Here is a 25,320-nt window from a genome sequence, read left to right as displayed (position 1 = left end):
CAGCTATGCAAACCGTAATCGCTAGATTGCCAGTGATTGTGTTAGAGTTCCACATGACTAAGCATGCTCAAACCTACTAGTTTATAAAAAGGAGTAATCATCTCATTCAACAAGGCTTAATTGAGTGAGGAGTCAAGCCCACATCAAATTCTATCATGGTATTCCGTATTCGAGTTAGACCCAGTTAAGCTGGGTGTTTGACTAGTGGATGAGGCGTTAGAGCCAGCAACTACCTCTATCAATGGACATAACCCAACATATGGGCTTGATTGTGAGGGGGATTGTTGGAGTCCCATTAGGGGAAGTGTTGGAGTTCTACATCGACTAAACACGCTTAAACCTACTGGTTTATAAGATGGGGTAATCCTCTCATTCAATAAGGTCTTATTGGGTTAGGAGTTAGGTCCACCTCAAATTCTATCTAGCAGGGTCGACATGAGTAAGGTTTGAGGGGTTTTGGTGAATAATAATCGGGAGGGGGTAATTCTCCAATTCAACAAGCCCTCATTGGATAAAGAGTCAGGTCCACCTCAATTCTATCAGATTAACAGGGTCGACGGCAGTAAGGTTTGGGGAGTTTTCATAATCGAGGAAGAGAATGGTGATAGTGTGAGATTGCAATGCTGAAATCAAAATATAAATTTAGATAATGAAGTGGTATTTTAAAAGTCTACAGATGAGAAACTCGCCATTAAACATTATTTAGGTGGGAAAAGTTGTTTACTGTATAAAAAGAAATACCAAAACTATAAAATTAGGGGTGTTAAAATTCTGCCCTACCCGAGAAATAGAACTCCCGAGTCTACACCTGGCTCCAGGTCCACTGCTTCAATATCCAGGCCATGTCTGGGCCTTGGAAATCAAGCCCAGCTCGGAATATTGACATCCCTAGGGAAAATTTTGACATCATAAATTGCAAGGCCGTTTCTAAATGTTTGACAGAATCAATGTACACTCCACAGTCCACATTCAAAAGCCTCAAAGAGAGATGCCTCTGCTACCATAAGCATAGGCCTTAACAATGTTTAATTTCAATGTGTAAAGAAACAAGCCTCCTTGACACTATGAAGCAATTCTGAGAACAAAATGAATCCATAGAAGAATAGTCTTCAGTTTCATGTTCAAGATGCACTTCAGAAAGAAAGAAGGCTATTGAAATGATTCCAGAACTATAAGGCTTGTTCTAGTATTCTTTAGATTGTAATGTACAAACTGTAAGAGGGGCACTACTTTCACCTGACCCGACGGAAACAACAATTACATTTTTAAGAGAGTTGCCAATCAGACAAACAGTTATTCGATTACATTTGCGAAAGAAAAATCATGATAAGAGAAATGGTTTCTCTCAAGCATAGGAAGTGAATAATACCACACCCAAGCAAGCCCCCCCTTGTCAATGAGAGAAATGAAGGATTCTTGAGCAGTTCTGGATCAACGAGACTGGTACAGACCGAGCAATGGTTTCTCTCTCTTTTCGACTCTCTTCCTTGCAGCCTCTCTAGCTTTAAGTGCCGCTGCTTCTTCTGCATTTACGGGCTTTGCTTTCTGCTTTGGCTTATTATCTTCCCTCTTTCTCTTGCCAACAGTTACTGATGATGGAGCACCTTTGACAGATCTCAATGGATTTAGTGAAGCTGAAACAACAGGCCCTGGTGCAGGACCAGTTTGACTTTTCACAGAATCTTTATTTTCCTTAATTGGTCCTGCTCCTGATGCTGGTAATGGACCTTTCATCCTGGGTTTATGTTTGGAATCCACAGAACTCTGAGCTGTGGCATATGCCTCTTCCTGGGTCACCCACTTGGCTGTTTCATTTATTTACAAGTAAATTTTAAATGCAATGTATAATTTGAAAGGATATCTTAAAGAATAAAAAGAGCTCCAGATCAGAAAGTTCAATTTTAAGAGGTCAAAAGTCCAATTATATGACCCCATACCTATAGCATCAGAATAGTAAAAGCCCGATTTTGGGTCATAGTAAAGGCCGTTGCTGGAATTGAAGTAGTAGCCCGAAGTGCCATCATAATCCCATTCTGTCATCAGTGAGCTGTATCAGTTTGAAACTAAGATGATCAAGAGAAAAAATAACCGCAAAATACTTATATAATCATACTTATTGAAAGATTTAAAATTAAATCAGAAGCAAATTTTACTTGATTAAACTGATGTCAGCCCTGAAAGAGATTCAAGGTCCACTTCATTCATGGCCTGACTCTTTTACAAAATGTTGACTGCACAGAATGAAGCAAAGCAGGACTTTGCAGGCCTATTATACGGTAATAGAAGTCAACCTAAAAACATAAGGTAATTGTAATCTAACATGATTAATCTACCATAGGAGTAAAATATATTATTACCACTGGATTGTAAATGAGAAATGGCAGTAGATTGTTGGGCTTTTCAAGCTCAGATTTTTCAAAAGCCAACCGGGCTTAAATTAATCATCTGTCTGGAAAAACTTTAGCTTAGTCACCAGCCTAAAGCTAGTCAATGAAAAAGCTTCTCACAAATAAGTTTGTGCTATTAGTGAAAGTCAAACCTACAAATGCAAATCAGTAAACAAAATCTTATGATAACTTTTCTACTTTTAAAGCTCTTTGTGATTTGATGATTTATGGGATATTGCCACTGGAATCACATGAAATCAGACTAAACTATTCTTGAACCTCAACAGAAGACAAATGTGTATCTCAAGCTTGACTTGTTAAGCAACTGAGCCTATAACTAAATACACAAGCCTGAGCAAGTGGCTTAGTGAATCAAATTTGAACAGTCAAGTTATTTGCAAGAAAGCTCAGTTCAATCAAAAGTAGCCTTTTGTGCACAGTGCACCCAAATGGTATCTAGGATCACACAACCTCGTCACCAGACCTTTTCATTACAAAACAAGACATGAGTCCTTGCCATGTATGAAACATAATCACAATAGTCTATATTGTCAAATCTCGTCTTGGTACTAGAGCTAATAATTAAACATCTTGGTGAAACTATAGATACTTACTCTCTTGATCATCTAAAGCATCAGCATTAGAATCTCTGGACTGAAGATTAGCTACATCCTTCTGATAGCTACGCTTGGCTTTCTGGCAGATGTTGAAGATCAAAGAAAATAACAGTCAAGCTTAGAAAATAAAAATAAAGGCTTATTTACTTTAGTACAATTATATATTCAAAGGAGTTCTCTAACCACACTCTTGTGCAAGCTATTTCCCAAACAATGTCAAATTGTTTTTACCACATTCTTTGTTATCCTACTCTTGAAAACTATGTTGATTTGGGTGGTATAACTAGCCCACGATTTACAATGTCTGAGAACATGATTAAATCAACTATACCTAATAGCCAAACTGTTCAACTCAACATGAAACTTCTATATTTTGCCCGCTCACATATTCATAAAGTAGTACCAAAGATTTTCCATCCATAGACAAGCCTACAAAGTGAATTAACTTGATGCATGTTCAATATAAACGCACATCGTTTTGAAAAGAAAATGGTTAGATCTATTGTAATTTATCAAATTGTAAGATGCTCCTAATAACCACTTACTGCTTCAAAATGGTCAGAGCACGGCTGTTCCTTTTGCTTCCTTATCCTTGGCAGCTATTCTCTTCTCATATCAGCAAGCTTTCTTGCTAACGATTCTCCCTGGAGTGACGTGACAGTTCTCAGGTTTCTAATGCTGGACAGGATTATTTGATATGTATATTTTGCAGAAGTCGCACGCCTAGCATTATTACCTGCTGACCATGACTACTGACAAAAAGAAAAAAAAACAACGAGAACGCAAATAAGGTTCACTTTCTAGCTTCTAATTGTGTAATGTAGATAGAACTGTAAGATGAAATGATGATCAACAATATAGGCCTTAACAAATTAAATGCTGCATAAGTAGACATCAAGGGTTAAACTAATCCTTCAACGCAGGCCTACAATGACAAGAATCCTAGGATTCCAAAGTGAAGTCGCATCCCTAGTCCCCAGCTTAAAACACCACCACAAAATTAAATAAAAATCAAAGCAATAAAGGAAAATGTAGTACATCACTAATTGTCTAGTATAACCTAGTGAGCTCCTATCAGGCCAAAAGGCACTAAATACATTTCTCGGAATCATTAATAACACCCGAATCGTAGCTCTTTTTCCCCGATTGGTGTTCTAAATTTGAATTAACAATTGAATCACAATAATAACTAAAACTACTCTCGGGCTCAAATTCAGAAACTTAAGAGCATCAATTTGCGATTTGCTTTCAGTTTGAGTATAGTAACATTAACAGGGCCAGAAGAACACATATGATGGTGGATGAAAAAAACAAAGAGAACAATGATCGAGGTTCAATCATTGGAAATCAAGATGGAGTAAAAGATACCTTGCAGTCATGGCTCCGACATTATTATTGTTGGTCGATGCTGATCATGCGAATACTTGAAAGAAAAATTGTTAATTTTTACAGTGATAATTATTGAGAATTGTCGAAGCTCTAATCTCTCGCCTTCTCTGTCTCTATCCAAGTTGGAGGCTAGCAAACCGTAGGCGGCTTCAGTTCTAATTGGAATAATGCGAATTTGATCGGGCCGGTTTAAGGGAGTTGTTTGTCTAAGCTTATAAGGTGCTGGTCAATACTAGGCTTATAAGCTCTAAAATTAAGGCTACAATGTTTATAATAATTTTTTTAGCTTATAAATTGAGGGCTATCATAGCCTAAAAAAAAAATAAGTTGGGTGGTATGTACTTTTTTTTTTGGCTTATAAATTACTCAAAGAAAATGGCTTATAAGTAGTTTGAACCAAGTATATACTCACATTATCCTTGTTTAATTTTAAAAAATTCTTATTATAGCCGGCCTGTTTAATGCAGAAGTAGCCTGTTTTAGGTCATTTTATAGTCATAAATATACTTATAAGCCACATTATTAGCCACACACAGTCAACATACTTATCTGTCACTTATAAGTATTTTAATCGTCAACACGTAATTGTTTATAATATTTTCATTAATGCTTATCAGCTAATTTCATAAGCTCAGACAAACACCCGCAATTAAATTTGTTAAGGCCACACTAAACTCGGTTTACTATCATTATAAATTATGTATTTATAAATTAAGGCATTTTTGTATATTTTGGAGCTCTGGAGTAGAAATTATCCTAATTAAGTTTTCAAAGGTATATATATTATATACTGATATATATATGATATATATATTATCATATATATATACCTATATATATCTATATATATGATAGTATATATATATATACTATATATAATTAAGTTTTTTTCAAAGGTATATATATATATATATATATATATATATATAGTAGCGGGTCCAAAAATTTCTGTTAGGGTAGACCAAAATAAAAACCAATTGCATATAACATTCCTATTCTGTTTTTTTAGTCAAAATTGTCACAAAAAGAAAAAAAATTACATACAAATTTAAAAAAAAAAAATTCATGACCCTCAATAGAAGGATACCTTTACCTAAAACTAACACAAGCGAACCCTCGACGTGACAGTTTGTTATTGGTTAACTGGTAAAATAGGGAGCTAACAAGCGATGAACTGTCACGCCGGGGATTGTAAAAGAAGGTTGTGAACTTAACATTGTCTAATTAATTTTATCTATCGACAACATTATTATGGTTAAGATAGCAACCTAACATAGATTTATTCATTTTTTATTTATTTAAAATTTGGAAAATATTTTAATTTTAAAGTAGAATTGAAAAATTGATATCGAGATATGTTTGGCTATGTTTATTTCTCTATTATACCCAAAATACATATTTGTTTTTCTATTCTCAAAATCAAATCATATTCTATTCAACAATTTTTGAATTCCCTAAGTTTGTTAATTTAACTAAACACCCTTATAATAAAACATTAAAAATTAACAAAACACCCCCTGGCCACCCTCCGATGGTGGTGGCCGGATGTCGGCATTTACTGGGTGGATGGGGGTGTTTTTATTAATTTTCAATGTTTTTATTGTGGAGGTGTTTAGCTGAATTAACAAACCTAGAAGACATTTGTAATTTTTAAATCATATCCTCGTAATAACAACTTAACTCAATTTTTTCAAAAATACTATTTAAAATAATAAAACAAACACAATCTTTTAGGGGTGTTCGGTTCCGGGTACCTTGCACTTTTTGAGAGAACCGGAACCGACAGTTCTGGTTCCTAGGTACCCAGAACCAAAACCTGTAATAACGGTTCTGGTTCGGTTCTGGGTACCCTGTAAAATTCATGACCCCTCAAAAGTTTTTAAAATGGCAAAAAAACCCTTAAAAGCTTACAAATACCCCCCCACATGACACTTGTTAACAAAAATAAAATTACAAATTATAAATTCAAAATTACAAACTTTATTACTTTGTAAAGGTATATTCTCAAGAGTCAAACCAACTTACTTTAAATGTTATAAAATATAAATATAAATGTATTCACATTACTTTTTCTACAAAAGTTTTATTAACCCCCCTAATCTTTAATTTTATTTTATATTAGTCTCGATTCCTGGTTCCTGGTTCCGATTCCGATTCTTGGTTCCAGTTCCAGTTCCTAACCATAGGAACCGGAGCCGTACAGTAACGGTTTCAAAAATTTGGAACCGGAACCTACCCATTTATGACTGGTTCTGGATAGAAACCGAAACCAAACCTAAGGTACCTGTCGGTTCCGATTCCGGTTCCAACCGGTTCTTTTGAACACCCCTAGAATCTTTAATAGTTGAAAACATATTTGACATAATATATAAAAATAAAATAAACAACAAATTCTAAATTATATAGAATCAAGATCAAAGCAAGAGGGCTTTATTTTTCAAAATGGACTTCATGGTGAATACAAAAAACAATAATTTTTAGGGCGAACGATATGTTCTCACCAAAGTTTGCCCAAACGATAATTTTCCATCTACCGTTAAGATCTGTCAATAGAATCTGTTAATTTACATGGTATTATTGATGTTCTTTCGTCATACTTCAAACGGATTTTACTTACAGATTTATCCCTATTCATACAGACTTTACTTACAGATTTTATCCGTGAATGAGAAACTGTCATTTTGAAAGTTTTCGGGTGGGAAATTGTCATTGGGCAAACTTTAGGTGGGTGGATGGGAACATGTCGTTCGCCCTAATTTTTAATCATTAAACATTGAAAAATTACTTCAGCGTCCTCCGCCTTCTCTCAATATATTAATCGGATTCCTTTCGTTCTTCATTCTCTTTTATAAAAAAATTTGAATCATGACCCGCGGTGATGCCTCGCCGGCCACCGCAACAACCACTTTCCACTAAATCCTAACCCTGAAATCATAGAAAGAGTTCATTTTGTTTCAAATCAAAAGGCACCATGGACGAAGCCTTCATGCTAATGCTCTCAAATCTCCTTCACCTTCACAACTCCCTTGACCCTACCACTTCTCTCCTCTCCTCCACCGCCGCCGCCTCCTCCGCCACCTCCTCTACTTCTTCCACGTCCTCTACTTCCCTCCTGTCCTCTTCCTCCGCCGCCCCCCTCATCTTCTTCACCCTCTCCTCCCTCCNAAAAAAAAAAAAGTGGATAACCCTTTCATAGAAACTTAAAAAATCTCACCCAATTAGAGTTTTACACTTATTAGTTTAGGGTAAAATAAGCAAAATTTCTTAGAAGAAAGAAAAAGAAAAGGAAAAAGACATTTAAATTAAGTAATTTCTTTAATTGAAAAGGACAATCAAGTACCAAGAAATTGAATTTTGCCTAAGTATTTGCTTCCCTTTTTCTTCCGGGTTTTCATGAGTAAGCTGTAGCTTTCACTCCCAACAGTCCAACTTCCTTCCTTCCTTCTAGAAGCAATTAATTAACCAATTAAATCCTAACTAACCTTTGACTTTCTTATATTATGAATTTAACCGTTGATGTTTTTGACCAACATCCAAACCCCGTTTATACGCAACAAGATTTTTGGAGTTAAGCTATAAAAATCTCTTTTAGATTATCTCTGTTTTTCTAGAAGATAAAGAGGATGATTAAATTATACGCAATTAATTAAAAAGTCAATAACTTAATTGGATTTGAATCTCTTGTTCTCCGAGATCATCTCCAAAAAATTTGTTATATAATTTGACTGTAAAGCCAATTTGGATTAATTTATTCACCATTTCACTTGCTAGTCCTTTTCCTTGATTTGAGTGTAATTGAACTTTCTTCGAAATATATTTTTTGATTTTAGATTAATTAAAAAAGCCCACCATGAATGACCAAAAAAACAATTATATTATTATTTTTTTTTTTTTTTTATGACCAGTGATATTCGGATAAGCTTACATGTACATCAACTAATCCATTAGGATCCTGAGACTGAAAGAGCTCTTGTGCATACCCCTATTATCAATTAAGGGTATTCAAAAGAACCGATTGGAACCAGAACCGACAAGTACCCAAGGTTTGGTTCTGATTCCTACCCAGAACCGACCATCAACGGGTAGGTTCTGGTTCTAAATTTTTGGAACCGTTACTGTGCGGTTCCGGTTCCAATTCCGGTTCTTATAGTTAGGAAGTGGAACCAGGAATCAAGAATAATATAAAATAAAATTAAAGAGTAGGGGGTTAATAAAAGCTTTTTGTAGAAAAAATAATGTGAATATTTATATTTATATTTTATAACATTTAAAGTAAGTTGGTTTGACTTTTGAGAATCTGGTAAGTTGGTTTGACTTTTGAGAATCTATCTTTACAAAGTAATGGGGTTTGTAATTTTGAATTTATTAATTTGTAATTTTATTTTTGTTAACAAGTTTCAGGTGGGGGGCTATTTGTAAGTTTTTAAGGATTTTTTTGCCATTTAAAAAACTTTTGGGGGGTTATGAATTTTACAAGGTACCTAGAATTGGAACCGGAACCGTTGTTACAGGTTTCGGTTTCGGTTCCAAATTTCAAGGAACCGTTGATTCCGGTTCTTTCAAAAAATGCAGGGTACCTAGAACTGCAAATCCCTATTATCAACAGACAAGAGACTCAAATTGAAGACCTCTTGAATAATATACCCAAGAGTTTCTATCGAACTACTAACCAACATTAATCTTTTACTGTTAAATTTTATATCTTAATATTAATCTCCTTAAGGTTTGATTAAATGACAAATATCTTTTAGTGTTAAATTCCAAGTGTTAAAATAAACGGTATAAGAGTAATTCAATATAAGTTTATAAATTCATAATAGTGTATATTCTGATGATCCACTAACCGCAATCAGTGATTTTGTTATTTTTCAAACTTTAGAGGGATTTTTTACACCGAACATTAGGATTGGATTTTTTTAACTCATCTAAGATTTTGTTTGATGTTTGACTAATTGAAAATCCCCCACCATGAAAACGAAAGACTTGAAAGTTGATCATATCATCTATGACAAGTAAATCAAGGTGGCGGAAGTCTAGAAAATGACAGTTGGACCCCCACGTTTTTTTGTTGTCTTTTTAAAACCAATTTGTCAATANCTAACAAATAACTATAATATATGAAATAAGTAATAAATTTAGGGGTTAAAAAATTATTTTACAATTAAGGGGCAAATTGATTTTCAAGTCCATAGGACTGGTTCTAAACACACCTGGCCTAGGCTGGGACTCGTTCGAGCCTTCAGAAAAGTGATAGGCCAGGATTGGTCCTAGTTGGGCCTCGGCCTAGGACCGTTGGGCCCAACTTTTGCCCACCTCTAAAAAATATCACAATCTAAACAATTATATATAAATAAAATTCCAAGGAAAATAGGCAACAACCCAATAAATTATGATATTAACAGGACCCATAAAATTCAAAATTGATTAAGTTAAGTTAAAATATCAAGTTTACAGCTCAGTAGTAAGGACATTAAAGTCAATGATAACATTAATTAATTCTTTGGCTTCCCAACTGCATTACATCAGCTGCCTTAATCTTCGTGGACACCCATTATTTCTTCTTTTTTTTTTATATATATATTTAATTTGTTAGATTTAGGTCGTCTTCTATCATGTATTATACACGACTTTATTCCATGATTTGTAATTTTTTTTTTTTTATTTCTCATAAACGTATTAAATAATCTCTTCGTAACTATTTTCAAACAATATTATTTATACCACTCATAGGTAGTTTAACGGTAAAGACAAACCAAAGGGATTACAAATGATCAAATCTACAATTCCAGATTTTGATTCTCTGCTGGACGTAAATGTAATATTTTTGTCCATAATTTATTTATAGGATTGTGACAATGGGTCACTATAAGAAAGCTATGAGATCACAACTCTTTCTTTTTCTTTGAATTGAGCTTCTAGAACTCACAAAATGAACAAACAAGCGTTGAAGATTTTATAGAATGTGATACCCCATTAATACCGAATTTGATGGTAGAAGACACGTTTTAACATGAAGCTTTTAATATATGCGAATGTGAATCATTTTAACTTGAATTTATTGTAGGGAAAATGAGTCCAACTGAAATTATAGTTTGGCGACTACAGATTCCCATCTATAATTGGATTCACACTCTTAACGGTCTAACCCACTTTTACTTTCTGGTTTTCGTACCAAGATGTGGTGTACCAAAGACTTTGTTTTTATAAGAGTAAATTTGACTTTTTTCCACCCAAATAGTAGTTTAATGACACTTTCCCACCCATCAATTTTTAGAATACTACTTTACTATCCGAATTTATATTTCGTTTTCGATTCTAGCATCGTAGTAATTCAACACCACCACCATTCTCTTTTCCGGTCATCACTTACCAAATCCCCTCAAATTTTACTCTTGTCGACCTCGTCAATCCCTAACAATCGAGCAATTAGGGTTTGTATGACCACCCCTCCCAAGTCAAATTCTTATCTATCCCAACCACAAAAATCTAATATTTCACTACCAAAAGACTCATCAGCCTCCCTTTTTTCAAAAGTCCTAACAACCTGGATCGAGTTTGTTTTATATTCGCCGTCAGAATAGAAACTTAGGTAATAAAGTGATATTTCAAAAGTCTGTGGGTGAAAAAGTGTCAATAAACCATTATTTGAGTGGGAATATGTCATTAACTCTTTTTATAATAGGGTAAAAATTGAAGAATTTAAATTATAAATAAAGAAACTATGAAATAAGTAGATAAAGGATTAATTAATGCGTTGAAAATTGTATTCTCAACGACCATCTTATTGTACAAAAGCTCCCTGCCTACCTAACTGTGCACTTTCACACTCACTATTTACTGGGGTTATTAAATTTCAGGATTTTGTTTTTAAAATATAGGAATAAATGACATTAAAAGAGAAAAGGATAGTCGGTGGGTTATGTATGTAATTAATAGAAGTAGCCCAACTGTTAATCGATGGTTGCAACTTGCAAGGTTGGGGACAGCCGGACAGGCTACCGGTTGCTATAGCCGGTTTTTTTTAATGAAGCGACCCACTTTGACCAACGCCACCATTGGAAGACAGATTCATTTCTTTATTCAATCCNGAATCTGTTTGTACATTCCTATGTCATTTTCCATTAGGCAACGAAGCATAATCGTTGGCAGTTTTTCCAGCAGTAATAGTAGCACATCATATTTCCCTTTATCTTTTGAAAAGCTTGTTGGGCCGACAGAGTTGTGGAATTATTTCAGAACTGCCACTCCTCATTATAGTTACTCAAAAATAGATGCAGCTGCTATTGTCCTCGAAAAGAATGAGCCTTTCAGTTTTCGAACAGTCATCAAGAAATCCTTGCTTCACTTCCCCAAATTGGAAGACTCAGAGGCGTTTTTATCTAGTCTTTCTCTTCTTTCAGAAGATCTGACTCTCCACATTTCTGCAGTTCCAGATCCACTTCCCAAAACTCATCGCCAGAGAATTGAAATCCAGATGGAGATTCTCTCACTTGGCCCCTTGTTTGGGCGCTACTGGTCTTTGAGTAATTTTACCAAGGACGAGGAGACTCCTTACCACACGAAAGCAGAATATACTGAAAAGCAGCTCCTTTTGAATGTATCAGCTCAACTCTCAATTATTGGAATATCTTATAGCAATTTCTCTGCGATCTTTTTGGAGGGTCTTTATGATCCACATGTTGGGAAGATGTATCTCGCTGGTTGCAGGGATGTCCGAGCCTCCTGGAACATCCTATTTGAGAGTATGGATCTTGAATCTGGGTTGGATTGTTTAATTGAAGTGGTGGTGTCATACCCACCTACTACATCTCGGTGGTTGGTCAATCCAACTGCTACCATTGCCATTGCCAGCCAAAGGAATGATGATGACCCCCTCCATTTTAGCACAATTAAGCTACAAACTCTTCCTATTATATACAGGAAGCAGAGGGAAGACATTCTCTCTCACAGGGGGGTTGAGGGAATTCTCCGGATTTTGACACTCTCATTTGCAATCGCTTGCATTTTTAGTCAATTGTTTTACATCAAGCATAATTTGGATTCTGTTCCATTCATGTCCCTTGTCATGCTAGGCGTCCAAGCTCTTGGCTATAGTCTTCCTCTGATCACAGGAGCAGAAGCTCTCTTTAAGAAACCGGCTCCTCAATCTTCTTATGAAATGGAGTCTTACAACCTTGAGAAGAGTCAGTGGTTCCAAGTGATTGATTACACAGTAAAGATCCTTGTAATGGCATCATTTCTACTAACTCTAAGGCTCATTCAAAAGGTGTGGAGATCTCGTATCAGATTACTTTCACGGGCCCCTCTTGAACCTCACCGTGTCCCTAGTGATAAGCCAGTGCTTCTTACTACCTCGACTATACATGTGATTGGGTATATACTTATTCTGATTATTCATTCTGTGAAAACTCGTGAGAAAACTGAGAATTTTAGATATTCGAGAGGTAGTTCCCACACACGCCCAGAGTGGGAAACTGAACTGGAGGAGTATGTGGGTCTTGTTCAAGATTTTTTCTTGCTCCCTCAAGTTATTGGTAATCTTTTGTGGCAGATAGATTGTAAGCCACTAAGGAAACTATATTTCATTGGAATCACAGTAGTCAGGCTTCTCCCTCATGTATATGATTACATACGATCTCCTATTCCGAATCCTTACTTTGCTGAGAAAAATGAGTTTGTGAATCCCAGTTTGGATTTTTACTCCAAGTTTGGGGATATCGCCATACCTGTGACTGCAGTTTTTCTTGCAGTTATAGTCTATATTCAGCAGAGGTGGGATTATGAGAAGCTTAGCCAGATTCTTACTTTCAGGCACTATAAGCTTCTCCCTTCTGGGTCCAGAGTTTATGAGAGGATACCTTCCAAGTCCATCGAAGCAGAACTTGCCTCTGGTGGCAATGGGAATGCCACACGTGGGCAAGAGCATGGTGACGATGACGATGACGATGAATAGCATCGCGTTCTTTCAACATTACTAACAGACACAGTTGTAAACATACACTAAAGTAGCTACATTTTTGTGGTTCTTTCATGTATGAGACTGTCGTCTTCTGGACACTGAAGCCTGAAGGTATAAACTTTGTTTTATCGTGCATACTTTTAATTTATCGGTTTTGATGTGTAAAAAACGTTGTGATAAATTTAATAGTCCCACATATTGGTGTTTAAAGTTCTTCTAAGGTTATGTGAAGATTCTTGCTGGTTGATCTTTTCCTTGTTGCATATATGCAGTTGATTTATGGTTAACTTGTAAAATTGCAGTAGAAAATTAGGTATTTTATATGAGTTTCAGATGTCAAGGAATTGTGAAATCAACTTCTGAAAAATATCACATTCAGAGGCAATCATTTGAATAATAAATATGTTAAGATCTTGGAAAAGGTCCCTTTTTTTTTATATATTAAAACTAAGAGAAGAATTCTCCATAATTCTTGACATCTTTACAATTAGTGCGGAGATTATTAGAATTTTGTTCATCTTGTTGATACATCACACACCTTGGTGGAAGAAGGCAGATGGAGAGAAATCAATTTTTTTTTTTTTTTTTTTTTTCTCGAGGAGAAATAATACACAGATTTCAAGTAATTAGGAATAATATTATATTTATAATATAGCTTAATTAATTACTTTTATTTCTAGAACACATAAATATATAATACTATTCAATAATTATATTGTGAATAATATTACATATATAAATTAATCGTACAAATTATTCTATACATGAAAAATTTGTAGTTTATTATATTATCCACTTTAATACATAACATTTATACATGTCCCACTATGAATAGAATGATGTTGAAAAATTGGGCCAAGAACTGAATTAAAAGAAGGGGAAATGGGTTTTAGCCCCACTATTTTTTATTTTAGCCCCCATCTTCCATTTAGGTGAGAATACAACTGTAAAAAAATAAAAATAAAAATAAAAGATTTATTCTTCATCCTCTATATTTTAATTCCAAAACTTTATATTTATAGTTATCAAAAAATTAAATGAAATTTAGATCAATAAAAAATCATAATTCTACTAGTAAATTGAAAATGGTGGAAATTATCAAAATTACTTAATATTTCTTTATGGCATGAATTAATTTTCAGATTTGATCCTTTCGGACTTGAGGCAAACATAAATTCATTTGATTTAATACCCTTTTTAACTCCTAAAGAACAACAAAGAGTGATACTTTAGAATTGCACTAAATGTACTGTATTAATTGAGTCTTATTCTATACTGAAATTCCATATGCTAAATCAAATCATATTAATTCTACTAAAAGCTTTACTTTTTTCATTAATTCTACTAAAAGAATCATATGGAATAAACCTAAAATCACTATAAAATGGATATGTACTTGTTAAATCAAATGATATCATTCTTATACCTTTTTAACTTCTCAAAAAACATGGGAAGATTGTAGACTTTTTACAACATTCAAAGTTCATAAAAAAGAAATGAAATGGTCAATGTTGAGTCCTATCCATCACTACCCTTTGCCCCAAAACAACTTAAACATCATATTTATCCAAAAAAAATTCCCAAAAAAAAAAAAAAAATGTTGAACTTTTTTTTTTGACCCACGTCAAAAATTTCTACGATCTAACCCGTTAGTGAGATCATGGGGTTAAATAAGGCTGGGTGAGGATAGATCTTATTAATCTTTACTTGAAAAATATTTTCATTTTTTTTTTTTTAACCAACCCTTATGTGATCAAACGATCAGTTAAGATTTTTAGGTGTATTACTCAAAAGAACTTGAATTCGATTCTCTTTAATTGTTAATAGAAATGACTACTTAAAGGTTATTTAGTCGTTAACTTCATAGCTCTAAATGATTAATTGAAGTACGTGCAAGTTGACCTAGATACTCCGATTACCGAAAATAAAAATATTATCTTTTTCATATTGGAATACTGTATTAATTATCATGAAAGTGAATTGAAAAAAGAAAAAAGAAAATTAACTTATTCAACAATAATATATTAAAAATGAATTAGCCTTTAGAGATCATTTAAAAAAAAAAAAAAAAAATCTTTAATTAATTACTGTTACTAGAATTTAAAACTCATTAAAATGTGGACCAGTATTGTCTAGCTGACGAATTTAAACCAGTTAGTGCACACAACGAAACGAGTTTCTCTCCTGATAAATGGAAAAGGATTTCGAGCCAACCCAATAAATTATTTCAATAATGTATGTATGTACCTAACCAAAAGCTTTGTTTTAAAATCGGACCGGACCGATCGGTGCGACCGTTTCTACTGGAAGCCGACCTTTACTCCTGTCTGGGTTAACATAAAAATCAGAAATATCATTAAACTCGTTTTGGACCGGCAATAGATTGGCGGAACAGTACAAAACCGTCGGTCCAACCGACTTAGGGCTTAAAACGGTTCTCTATTTTTGGGTATCTGATCCTAAAAAAATTCATATTCCTAAACCAATTTGTAGTACCGTTTCATTCTCCATTTCATTTGAATAAAAAAACCAAATTGCATATTCCATTTTCATCTTCTATTCTTCTTCACTTACTCTAAAATCTATAGTGTAAAGAAGAAGAAGTAAGGGGAGGGGTAGCAAGAAGAAAGAGAATTGGAGACAAGAGAAATAGTAAGGAAGAAGATTAGAAGAAAGAAAAGAGGAGAGAAAAATTACAGTAGAGAGACGCGAATGTGTTAGAAGAAAGAAGAAAGTGACGGGGAGTGATGGGGAGAGAGAGAGAGAAAAAAAAGGAGAAAAAAGAAAATGATGGACAGTGATGTCCTGATGGGGAAAGAGAAAAAAGGGGAAAGATGGAAGTGATGGGAAGAGAGAAAAAAATAATTAATAATAAAATTTGCAGGGTGTATTTGCTTTCTTTTAAACTTATAGGGGCTTATAGGCCTTGTTAGTAAAAACGCGTATTATACGTGAATTATACAGACAGCCATATAATTCGCGTATAATACTCGCGTATCCGAATTTTGTAAAATCTGCTGTATAATTCGCGTATAGTAAGGTGTACCGTATAATTCGCGTATAATTCACGAATTATTCACGAATAATTCGCGAATTATTGAAAAAAAAAATATATAACCTCACACCCCCAAAACGACGTCGTTTTGGTGGGTTTATACAAAAAATTAAAACAAAAACAGATCTGGTTCACACTTCACTGGTTCAGTTTCAGTCGTTTTTCTTCAAATCTTCGGCAGTTCAGCAGCAGTTCTTCTTCCTCAGTTCAGTTCTTCTTCAGCTTTTCTTCCTCTGTTCTTCATGTTTTCAACTTTCTTCATCTCTTATTCTCTTCTTCTAGGCTTCAACTTCAAGTTCGGGACTTCAAAGGTACACACTTTACACTTGTATCGTTTTGGTTCAGCGTGAGTTCTTCATGGAGAGGAAGAGAAGTATGAAGTGTGTGTTTCGTTTTAGAGAATGAGAGTTTCAGAGAGTGTGCGAAGTGTGAGTGTTTGTTTAGAGAGAAAAAAACGTTTTTGAATATATCGGAAGAGAAACAGTGTGGGGGAGAGTGAAAGAGAAAGAGAAACTAATCTTTAACTAAATTAGGAAAAGGAGAAAGAGAGTAAAAAAATGAAATAATTGAATATTGATTATTGATTATTACTAATAGATACAGTGTCGTATCATTTTCTATCAGAGTATCAGGTTGTAAATAGTCAAATTTCAATACAGAAAAATAGGAATTTTTTATTCCTTTTAATTAAACCCTCACTCAGCATGCGTTTTGGTAGAATTCAAAAACTTGATAAATGAATAAAATTATATTGACCCTTCATACTTAATTTAAAAACTTGGTTAATTTATATTTTATAGGAATTTTTAATTAAAAATTCTTTATTATGTATTTGTGTTATTGGTTAATTAAATACTTTGCATTTGATCAGGTATTTAATGATGTTCTCTACTCTCTTTTATGTCTTGTAAATACAGTCAAATTGAATACTTTGTATTTGAAATGTTATGTTGATTTAACCAGATAGTCCATAAAAGTGTTAAAACTAAGATTGATATGCCGTATTTTTCAAAACTTATTATTGACAATGCCACCGTATTAAACCCGTATATACCCGTACCGTATTTTTCCCTTATCCGAATTTTATGGCCGAATTTTTATAAACGTATTTTTTATCATTTACCGTATTATACCCGTATAACCTCGTACCGTTTTTTTGCCGTACCCGTATTAACTAACTAGGCTTATAGGTAGAGGTGGACTTTGGGAATGGGTCCAAGAACCCAGCCCAAAAACTCGGTTCTTGAGAGGATCGGTCTAGGAGGCCTGGTCCCAAAACGGGACCAAGCCTAAGGAGGAGGGCCCTCCTCCAGGCGCAGGCCTAGGCCTAATTTTTTTGGATTTTTTTAGTTTAGTACCCTGTATAATTACATAAACCCCCTATAAATTTTAAAATTAACAAAATTACAAGGGTTAAAATTTTTTTTACAGAATTTATAAAAAAAAAAAAAAAATAAATTTACTAACCGTTGGCTGCTGCCAACGTTTATAATAAAAATTATAACTTTTTTTTTCATTCCCCCCCCCCCCCCCTCCAAAAAAAAAAAAAAAACTATACTATAAATAACCCTAAAATCTTTCATTTTTTCCACACCAATCAATCTCTCAATCTCTCTACTCCAAATCTCCAGTCAAATTCTTATTCAATTTATATTTATATTTATAATTTATTCATGTTATTCAATTTTTTTCTATTTTTCAATATCATCATAATTTCATATTGTTATTTAATTTCTTTTCATTTTAATTATTTATTATTTTATCATAAATTTATAATGGATTCCCCAAATGAGTTTTACATTCCATCTACAGAAGAAATGGAAGGGTTCAATCCATTTTCACCATTTCCTTCAGAGGAAGCAGCTGTAATTCCACAACCACATTCGGTCGAGACGAGGTGTAGCCAAATACATGCGAGCTGCGAGTCAACAGGCACGGGCATAGCCCAACCCCTCCGATCATTAAAGAGGGTCGTGTCTGATGTATGGTGACACTTCACCAAATCAAAACGGCCAAAGACAAATGGGGAGGGGAAAGAATCGTGTGGGATATGTAATTTCTGTGGAACCATTATTGGCGCTGAGAATGGGACTTCAATGATGCGATGACATGTGGAGAAGAAGCACCCCCAAATAATGCAGTTGCCGGATACATCTTCAAGCGGATTAGGTAGACAAATTCAAACTCAACTTAATTTTAATACACAATCTTCAACTCTTTCAACATGACAATACAATGCATATGTTGCATGAGGGGAAATAGCAAGATTCATAGTTGCTACGGACTCTCCCATTTGTTTATCTGAAAATCCTTATTTTATTCACTTGATTAAAACTGTATTTTTTTTATCATATACCTTTTTTAGTAGAAGTACAAGTAGAAGAGATATACTAAAACTTTATAACAAAATAAATAATAAACTTAAAAATGAATTTCAAAATTTTAGGAATATATCTATTGCACTTACATCAGACATATGAGCTTGTAGGTCAAAAACTGATTTTTTAACTGTCACAGTACATTTCTTAGATCATAATTGGGGTTTACAACAAAAATTGATGGGTTTTAAACCATTATATGAAAAACATAGTGCTGAAACTATTTGTTTTACAATTCTTGAAGTTTGCAAGAATATTTATTAATTGATAGAGTTGTAGCGCTAACGCTTGATAATGCAGCTGCTAACACCGCGACAATCTCTTTATTTGAAAAGAGATTGGATCTGCATGGTGAAGACAAATTTTTTTACTAGAGATGTGCTTGCCACATCATCAATTTGATAGTTAAAGCAGGTTTAGATGCTATACATTCGAAGATGGAGAGGGTATGCGTGACTATCAGATTTATTGTCGACGGTAGCAATAAAAGATGGCAGGAGTACGTCAAATATTGTAGGCAAGAAGACCCACCGGTTCGACCTTTGAAGTTATGTATGGACATGCCTATCCATTGGAACTCCACCTACTTGATGTTGGAAAAAGCTTTGCCAACCGCAAAACAAATTACAGATTTCGTTAATTAAAAGCACTATCTAGAGGAAGTTGTCAGCTATAATGATTGGGTGGTTTGTGAACTTTTTTTATTCATTTCTTAAATTTTTTTTATGATTCTACTAATACATTAAGTGGTATTTATTATCCGAATACTAATTTAGTGTTAGATATTTTACTTCAAATTGCTAAATTTTTTGCTAAATATAGATATAATAATGTTTTAAGGGAAATTGTTTCAAAGATGGAAGAAAAACATGAGAAATATTGGTTAGATATTCCATTCTTATATGGATTAGGTCTTGTTGTAGATCTTAGGTTTAAATTACACGTAGATAACTATATAATTACTGAGTTAAGTCAGCATTTAGGACATGATTATACGTCTTATTTGACTCACTTTAAGCAAAAATTGGATAGCCTTTTTTCTTTATATGAGAACAGGTACAATGAAAGTGGAACGTTCAGGAGAGACGATTAGGACCCTGATGCAGACCTCCGTCAAGGATCGAGCAACTGGATATATATGAAACATGGCGGAAGTAGCAGCTCCAGCTCGTACATACATGGACCAAATGAGCTGAATCGCTACCTACAAGTGGACCTGTCATTCATGATGATGAAGGAGAAACATGACATGGATATTCTTCAATGATGGAACCAACATGAAAGTCGATTCCCCATTGTAGCCCAAATGGCACGTGACATTTGTACTGGTTTTTACAATTGCATTCGAGTCAATATTTTCAACAAGTCGCCGAATTGTTGAAGACTAAAGATGTTCTTTAACCTATGAGATGATTGAAGTGATAACATGTTTACGGGATTGGACTCATGCAGAAAGAAGACTACAACAACACTCTGAAGATCCTGAACTACTCGAACTCTTTGGGAATATAGATTTGACTGATGTAAATATTGTTGACGATAAAGATGAATAATTTAATAAAAAAAATTTATTTAATTGTTTATTTGTGAAGCGTGAATGTGTGAAATGTGAATATTACATTTATGTTAAAATTAACTATTAATTTATTTATTATTTTATTATTTTTTAAAATTAATTAAACTTTTAGAAACTTACTAATCTACCCCTAAAAAAATACTAAAAACCTCCTACAAAATTTCATTCGCCCCCACAATATAAAAAAATATCAGGGGAAAAAAATAAATTTTCCAAGCCCATAGGACCGGTCTTAGGGATCAGTTCGGATCCTAAAATTGCTTATGGGTGACTGGTCCCAAATGGGACCAGTCCCAAACGGGCCCAGGCCCGAGCCTGCTTGGGATTCGTCCTTGACCACCTCTAATTATGAATTGTGCTAATGGTTTGAAACTTAAATGTCTATTGTCCCTTCATTTGTTGTTGTTGTATTAATATAGAATAAAAAATTAAGAATTTAGAAATTAATATAATAAAAAAGTATCGTACCCTTATACTGTTTAATTGTCTCTAACTACATTAATCTAAAAGGGACTATAATAACTATTTTTAAATCTTATTGTACCAAAATGATATTTTTTTTGAAATCTTAAAGATGACAGGAATGAATAATGCTATATGTACAACTATATGATAAAGACTCATGCAGTACTACATTTATTATTTTTTTCAATTTAATATGTAAACTTGTGGATGCAATGCACCGCATGAATATAGGGACAATTGATATCAACGTGATACAGGTTGTCTAAACGGGATATTTTGTCACAATTTAATATATAATTTTTCATTTTTTAAATTATGATATAGTCACAGAAATCATCACGTTTTCTTCTTTGGTAAGTTCGTCACGTTATTTGACTATTTGTTCAAGAAATCAACTTATTAATTTCTTTCTTGGCCAATATTAATTGTTAAGAGTAAACAACTTTTTCCCACCCAAGGTTTGCCTTAATGACATTTCCCACCCAAAAAGTTTGAAAATACCACTTTTCCATATAAAGTTAATATTCAGTTACTAACCAAAGCCGATTCCAGCGGCAAAAATTCTCTTTGTCATCACTATTTGAACATGGGTATACTCTCAACAAAACCCCTCTCACTCTGGCACTTGATTTCTAGTTGATTTTTGGCCACCGCAATTATAGGGTTTCTTGTTCTTAGCTAATTCCGATAGCGAATATTCAATTAATCACCACCATTCGAATCGACCCTACCCGATTCAGGAGTTTACACCTTCGATCGGCCCTGCCCGATTCACGAGTTTACAAATTCGAATCGGCCCTGCCCAATTTACGAGTTTACACTTTCGATAAGCCCAGCCCGATTCATGAGTTTACACCTTCGATCGGTCTAGCCCGATTCACGAGTTTACAGCTTCGATCGGCCCTGCCTGATTCTTGATTTTACACCTTCGATTGGCCTTGTTGCATTCGTGAGTTTTCACACCTTTGATCGGCCTTGCCCGATTCATGAATTTACACATTCAATCGGCCCTAACCGATTGAAGGACTTGCACCTTAAATCGACAAGTCATCGACCCAATCCACGCAACGATCCATCCGACCTAACGAGCTGCTATCACTAATTTGCTCAGTCTGCACTCATTCGATTAAATCTACTCTTTAACCTAATCGATTGAAGGACTTGCACCTTAAATTGACAAGTCATCGACCCAATCCACGCAACAATCCATCCGACCTAACGAGCTGCTATCACTAATTTGCTCAGTCTGCACTCATTCGATTAAATCTACTCTTTAAGCTAAATACTCTTTAACTTAGAGAGTGGAGGGCTAACTGTTATGGCCAAAAATCGTCTTGGGCTTGACGAGGCCCCATAAAGAAATAAACATGTCATGGCCCAAGGCCTCAACCCAATCCCGATTGGGCCTACGCTTAAAATCACTTTGTGAACTATCCACTCTATGAGTTGGGCTATCCTATAAGTTAAGCTAAATTGAGTTTCAGCCAATTAGCCTACAATAGTCTATAAATAGAAAATCAGAATCCCATTATATTTCCTCTTCTATTAAGATTCCAAATCTTATTCAAACTATTAAACTTGATCTGATAAGGTCAAGAAATCATATCTCTTTTATGATAGGGATTATCTCCCAAAATAGGACTTAATGTCCTACTAAGATTCCAAATCTTATTTAAACTATTAAACTTAATCTGATAAGGTCAAGAAACCATGTCTCTTTCATGATAGAGATTATCTCTCAAAATAGGACTTAATGTCCTACTAAGATTCCAAATCTTATTTAAACTATTAAACTTAATCTGATAAGGTCAAGAAATCATATATCTTTCAGGATATGGATTATCTCCCAAAATAGGACTTAGTGTCCTACTAAGATTCCAACCCCTTGGGTTCACTATAAAAGTAGAGGCTTGCCCTCTCATTAGGCATGCAATCTCCCATAGTCAATCTACACTACTCAAAACCATTTATTTGCTCTTAAGTTCTTGCTCCCAAGAACCTGACGCCTCTGCCGTAGTCCTAGCCTCCGACAAGACTCCTGGTAATTCTTCATCTCCTTAATTCTTATCAAATAATCTCTTTCAGCCTCACTGACTTGAGCGTCGGAGTGCTTACGGCAAACACCACTCCGGTGTTTTCCGGAAGCTTCATGCTTGCCTTTTCATTTGTGCAGGTCTAGCGGATTGTTAGTGGCCCCAACCTCACGGGATCAGACCCTATTTTCAAGAAGGTAGATTTTTTGCATCTACACCAGCCTCCACTCTACAGAATCCATTTTACCTTAGCTCTTGATAACTCGCCGAGTGCCGGTTAAGAAAGTAAAGTACATTTTGGGTATTAATATAAAATAAACATTGGGTGGGAAAGTGATATTTTCAAACTTTTTGGATGGAAAATGCCATTAAGGCAAACCTTAGGTGGGAAAAAAATTTACGCTATTGTAAATGTCGAAAACTCTTTCTAAATTATAATTATACTTAAGAATAATACTATATGCATCTCAAGTTTGCGTCTCAAATGGTGTCACATTATTATAAATTAGGTATGCAATCCGAACAACATAATCATATAAGTTTTGGAGCATAAATTGGAATATATAATATTATTCTATGATTAATTGGTTGTGACTTGTGAGGTCTTATGTTTCTAATTGTAACAATTGATCATCAATAAGATGAAATTTCAACTCTAAAAGTCTTGAAGGCTCCATCTTCAAGACGATTTAACTGCATATGCTCAACACGAGCTAGAGTACTATAGGGACGGATCTAGATCCCAGAATCTTAAACGTAGGGAACAAAATAAAGGCCAGAAAATTGAGGGGCCAAAAATATATAATTTTAATAGTTATACAGTTTTTTTTAAAAATAAATTACAAAAATAAAAACTTTCTGTAAGCCATGCAGGCCATGGAGATTCGGTTCTTTCTTACTACGCCACTGTATGTTAAATCTTCGATTTATTAAGATTAATACTATAGCAAGAACCATTTCTCACAATCCACCATTAGTCAGTTCACAATTAATTAATGAAACCCATATAAGACTCGTTATAAACTAAATAATTATGAGTTGTTACGTCAGAATTACGAGAGAAAGTTTGTAAACGACGGTTGTTTGGTGTAATATTATTCATTTATTAATTATAATCTCACTTCACATTATAAACGGTAATACAGTACTACTTTATAAAGGAATCGTCAGAAAAAGGTTCCATGCAATATAAAGATCTTTGCATTGTAATGTTTGGCAAAGAGCTCCCCTCTTCAGTTCTTTGATTACTTTTCTTCTTGAATTAAACCAAAAGAAGAAAAGAGGCTCAAAATTTTGGAGGGTTGAGAGCTTCAGCAATGGATAGAGGTGATATTTACAGAGTGGGAAGTAGTTTACGTGAAGGAGGAAGTAAATCCTTCTGGAGAAGCGGCAACACCACGGACGTGTTTTCGAGGTCTTCAAGAGGTGAAGACGATGAAGAGGCATTAAAATGGGCTGCAATAGAGAGATTGCCGACTTTTGATCGTCTGAGGAAATAGGAATATTGACAACTGGAGGAGGTGGTTGACACAACCCGTCCCGAATTTCCTCGTCCGTAGGATCGGGCGCCACAAGACTCGGATACCTGAGACGTGCATGTAGAAAAACTGCGAAACCTAGTTAAAGACAACATCATCTTCGTTTACAAAAGAAAATAGTTAGGGAACTTTTGGTATCAGGTTTTTCCACTTATACTACACATTCCAAAATATGAAACAAAAGGAATACATCATGGAAAACATGAGTTCTTGAAACGAAAGTCCAGATTTAAATGCGACATAAATATAAGACCCACATAAAAGTGTCAATGCGTGGCACAACCCTGAGCGGAGGCTCACTGCTCGGCACGATCTCCGGAAGGTCCTGGTGGGGGGGAAAAACATTTAAAAAGGGGTGAGCTAAAAATACTCAGTGAGTGGGAAAAAGGGGAGGTTTATAAAAGTTCTTAAAAAAAGAATAATGCTAAATACAACAATTTTCAAGCAAATCATGGAACAAAGTAACTTTATGAATAGCAATAGAACAACCACCCTGTTCTCGCATACAATACAATTTATTTCCAATCATCCTGCACTCAGTAAACGTACCCTGACTTACTTCCTTTAACGTATCGGATTCTGTATAAAACCTCAACATTTATTATTAAAACTCACCACAACTAGTACCCTGGGGGAAATCTGTCATACCTGGTGGGCGTCCACACGCAGGCAGAGCGAGGGACGTACCTGTCATACGCGGCAAAGTCATCATCGCGGGGCAGAGCCTCAAAAACTGTCATACCTGGCGGACCACTCAACGCCAGGCAGAGCCAATAAAATCTGTCATACGCATGCGCAGAGCCAAAATCTGAAACTGTCATACCCAGCGGAATCCTGCATCGCTCGGGCAGAGCCAAAAATCTGTATCTCTTGGGGGATGGGTACTTCGTAGGGTGGTTTAGCACCATAACAATCTTATGCAT

At 34.7% G+C, this 25,320-nt stretch overlaps 2 protein-coding genes across 2 annotated transcripts; one reads left to right on the top strand and one right to left on the bottom strand.

Moving 5' to 3' along the window:
• Window positions 1-993: 993 nt before the first annotated feature.
• On the bottom strand, window positions 994-3,110 carry LOC116128690 (zinc finger protein ZOP1-like; the record flags this gene model as incomplete). The annotated part of the gene is made up of 3 exons (XM_031414444.1): window positions 994-1,805; window positions 1,938-2,033; window positions 3,002-3,110. Coding segments are annotated over 3 exons (579 nt in total), but the record flags the coding sequence as incomplete, so codon positions are not given.
• An 8,202-nt stretch (window positions 3,111-11,312) lies between these two features.
• LOC116128688 lies at window positions 11,313-13,629 on the top strand. The gene has a single exon (XM_031414443.1). It carries the CDS (start codon window positions 11,313-11,315, stop codon window positions 13,344-13,346), a length of 2,034 nt encoding a protein of 677 aa, XP_031270303.1. The 3' UTR covers window positions 13,347-13,629.
• Window positions 13,630-25,320: the final 11,691 nt, after the last annotated feature.

This window comes from Pistacia vera, unplaced genomic scaffold (assembly GCF_008641045.1).
Source record: "Pistacia vera cultivar Batoury unplaced genomic scaffold, PisVer_v2 Contig201, whole genome shotgun sequence".
Taxonomy (NCBI): Eukaryota; Viridiplantae; Streptophyta; class Magnoliopsida; order Sapindales; family Anacardiaceae; genus Pistacia; species Pistacia vera.
This window is presented reverse-complemented; position numbering and strand designations above follow the sequence as displayed.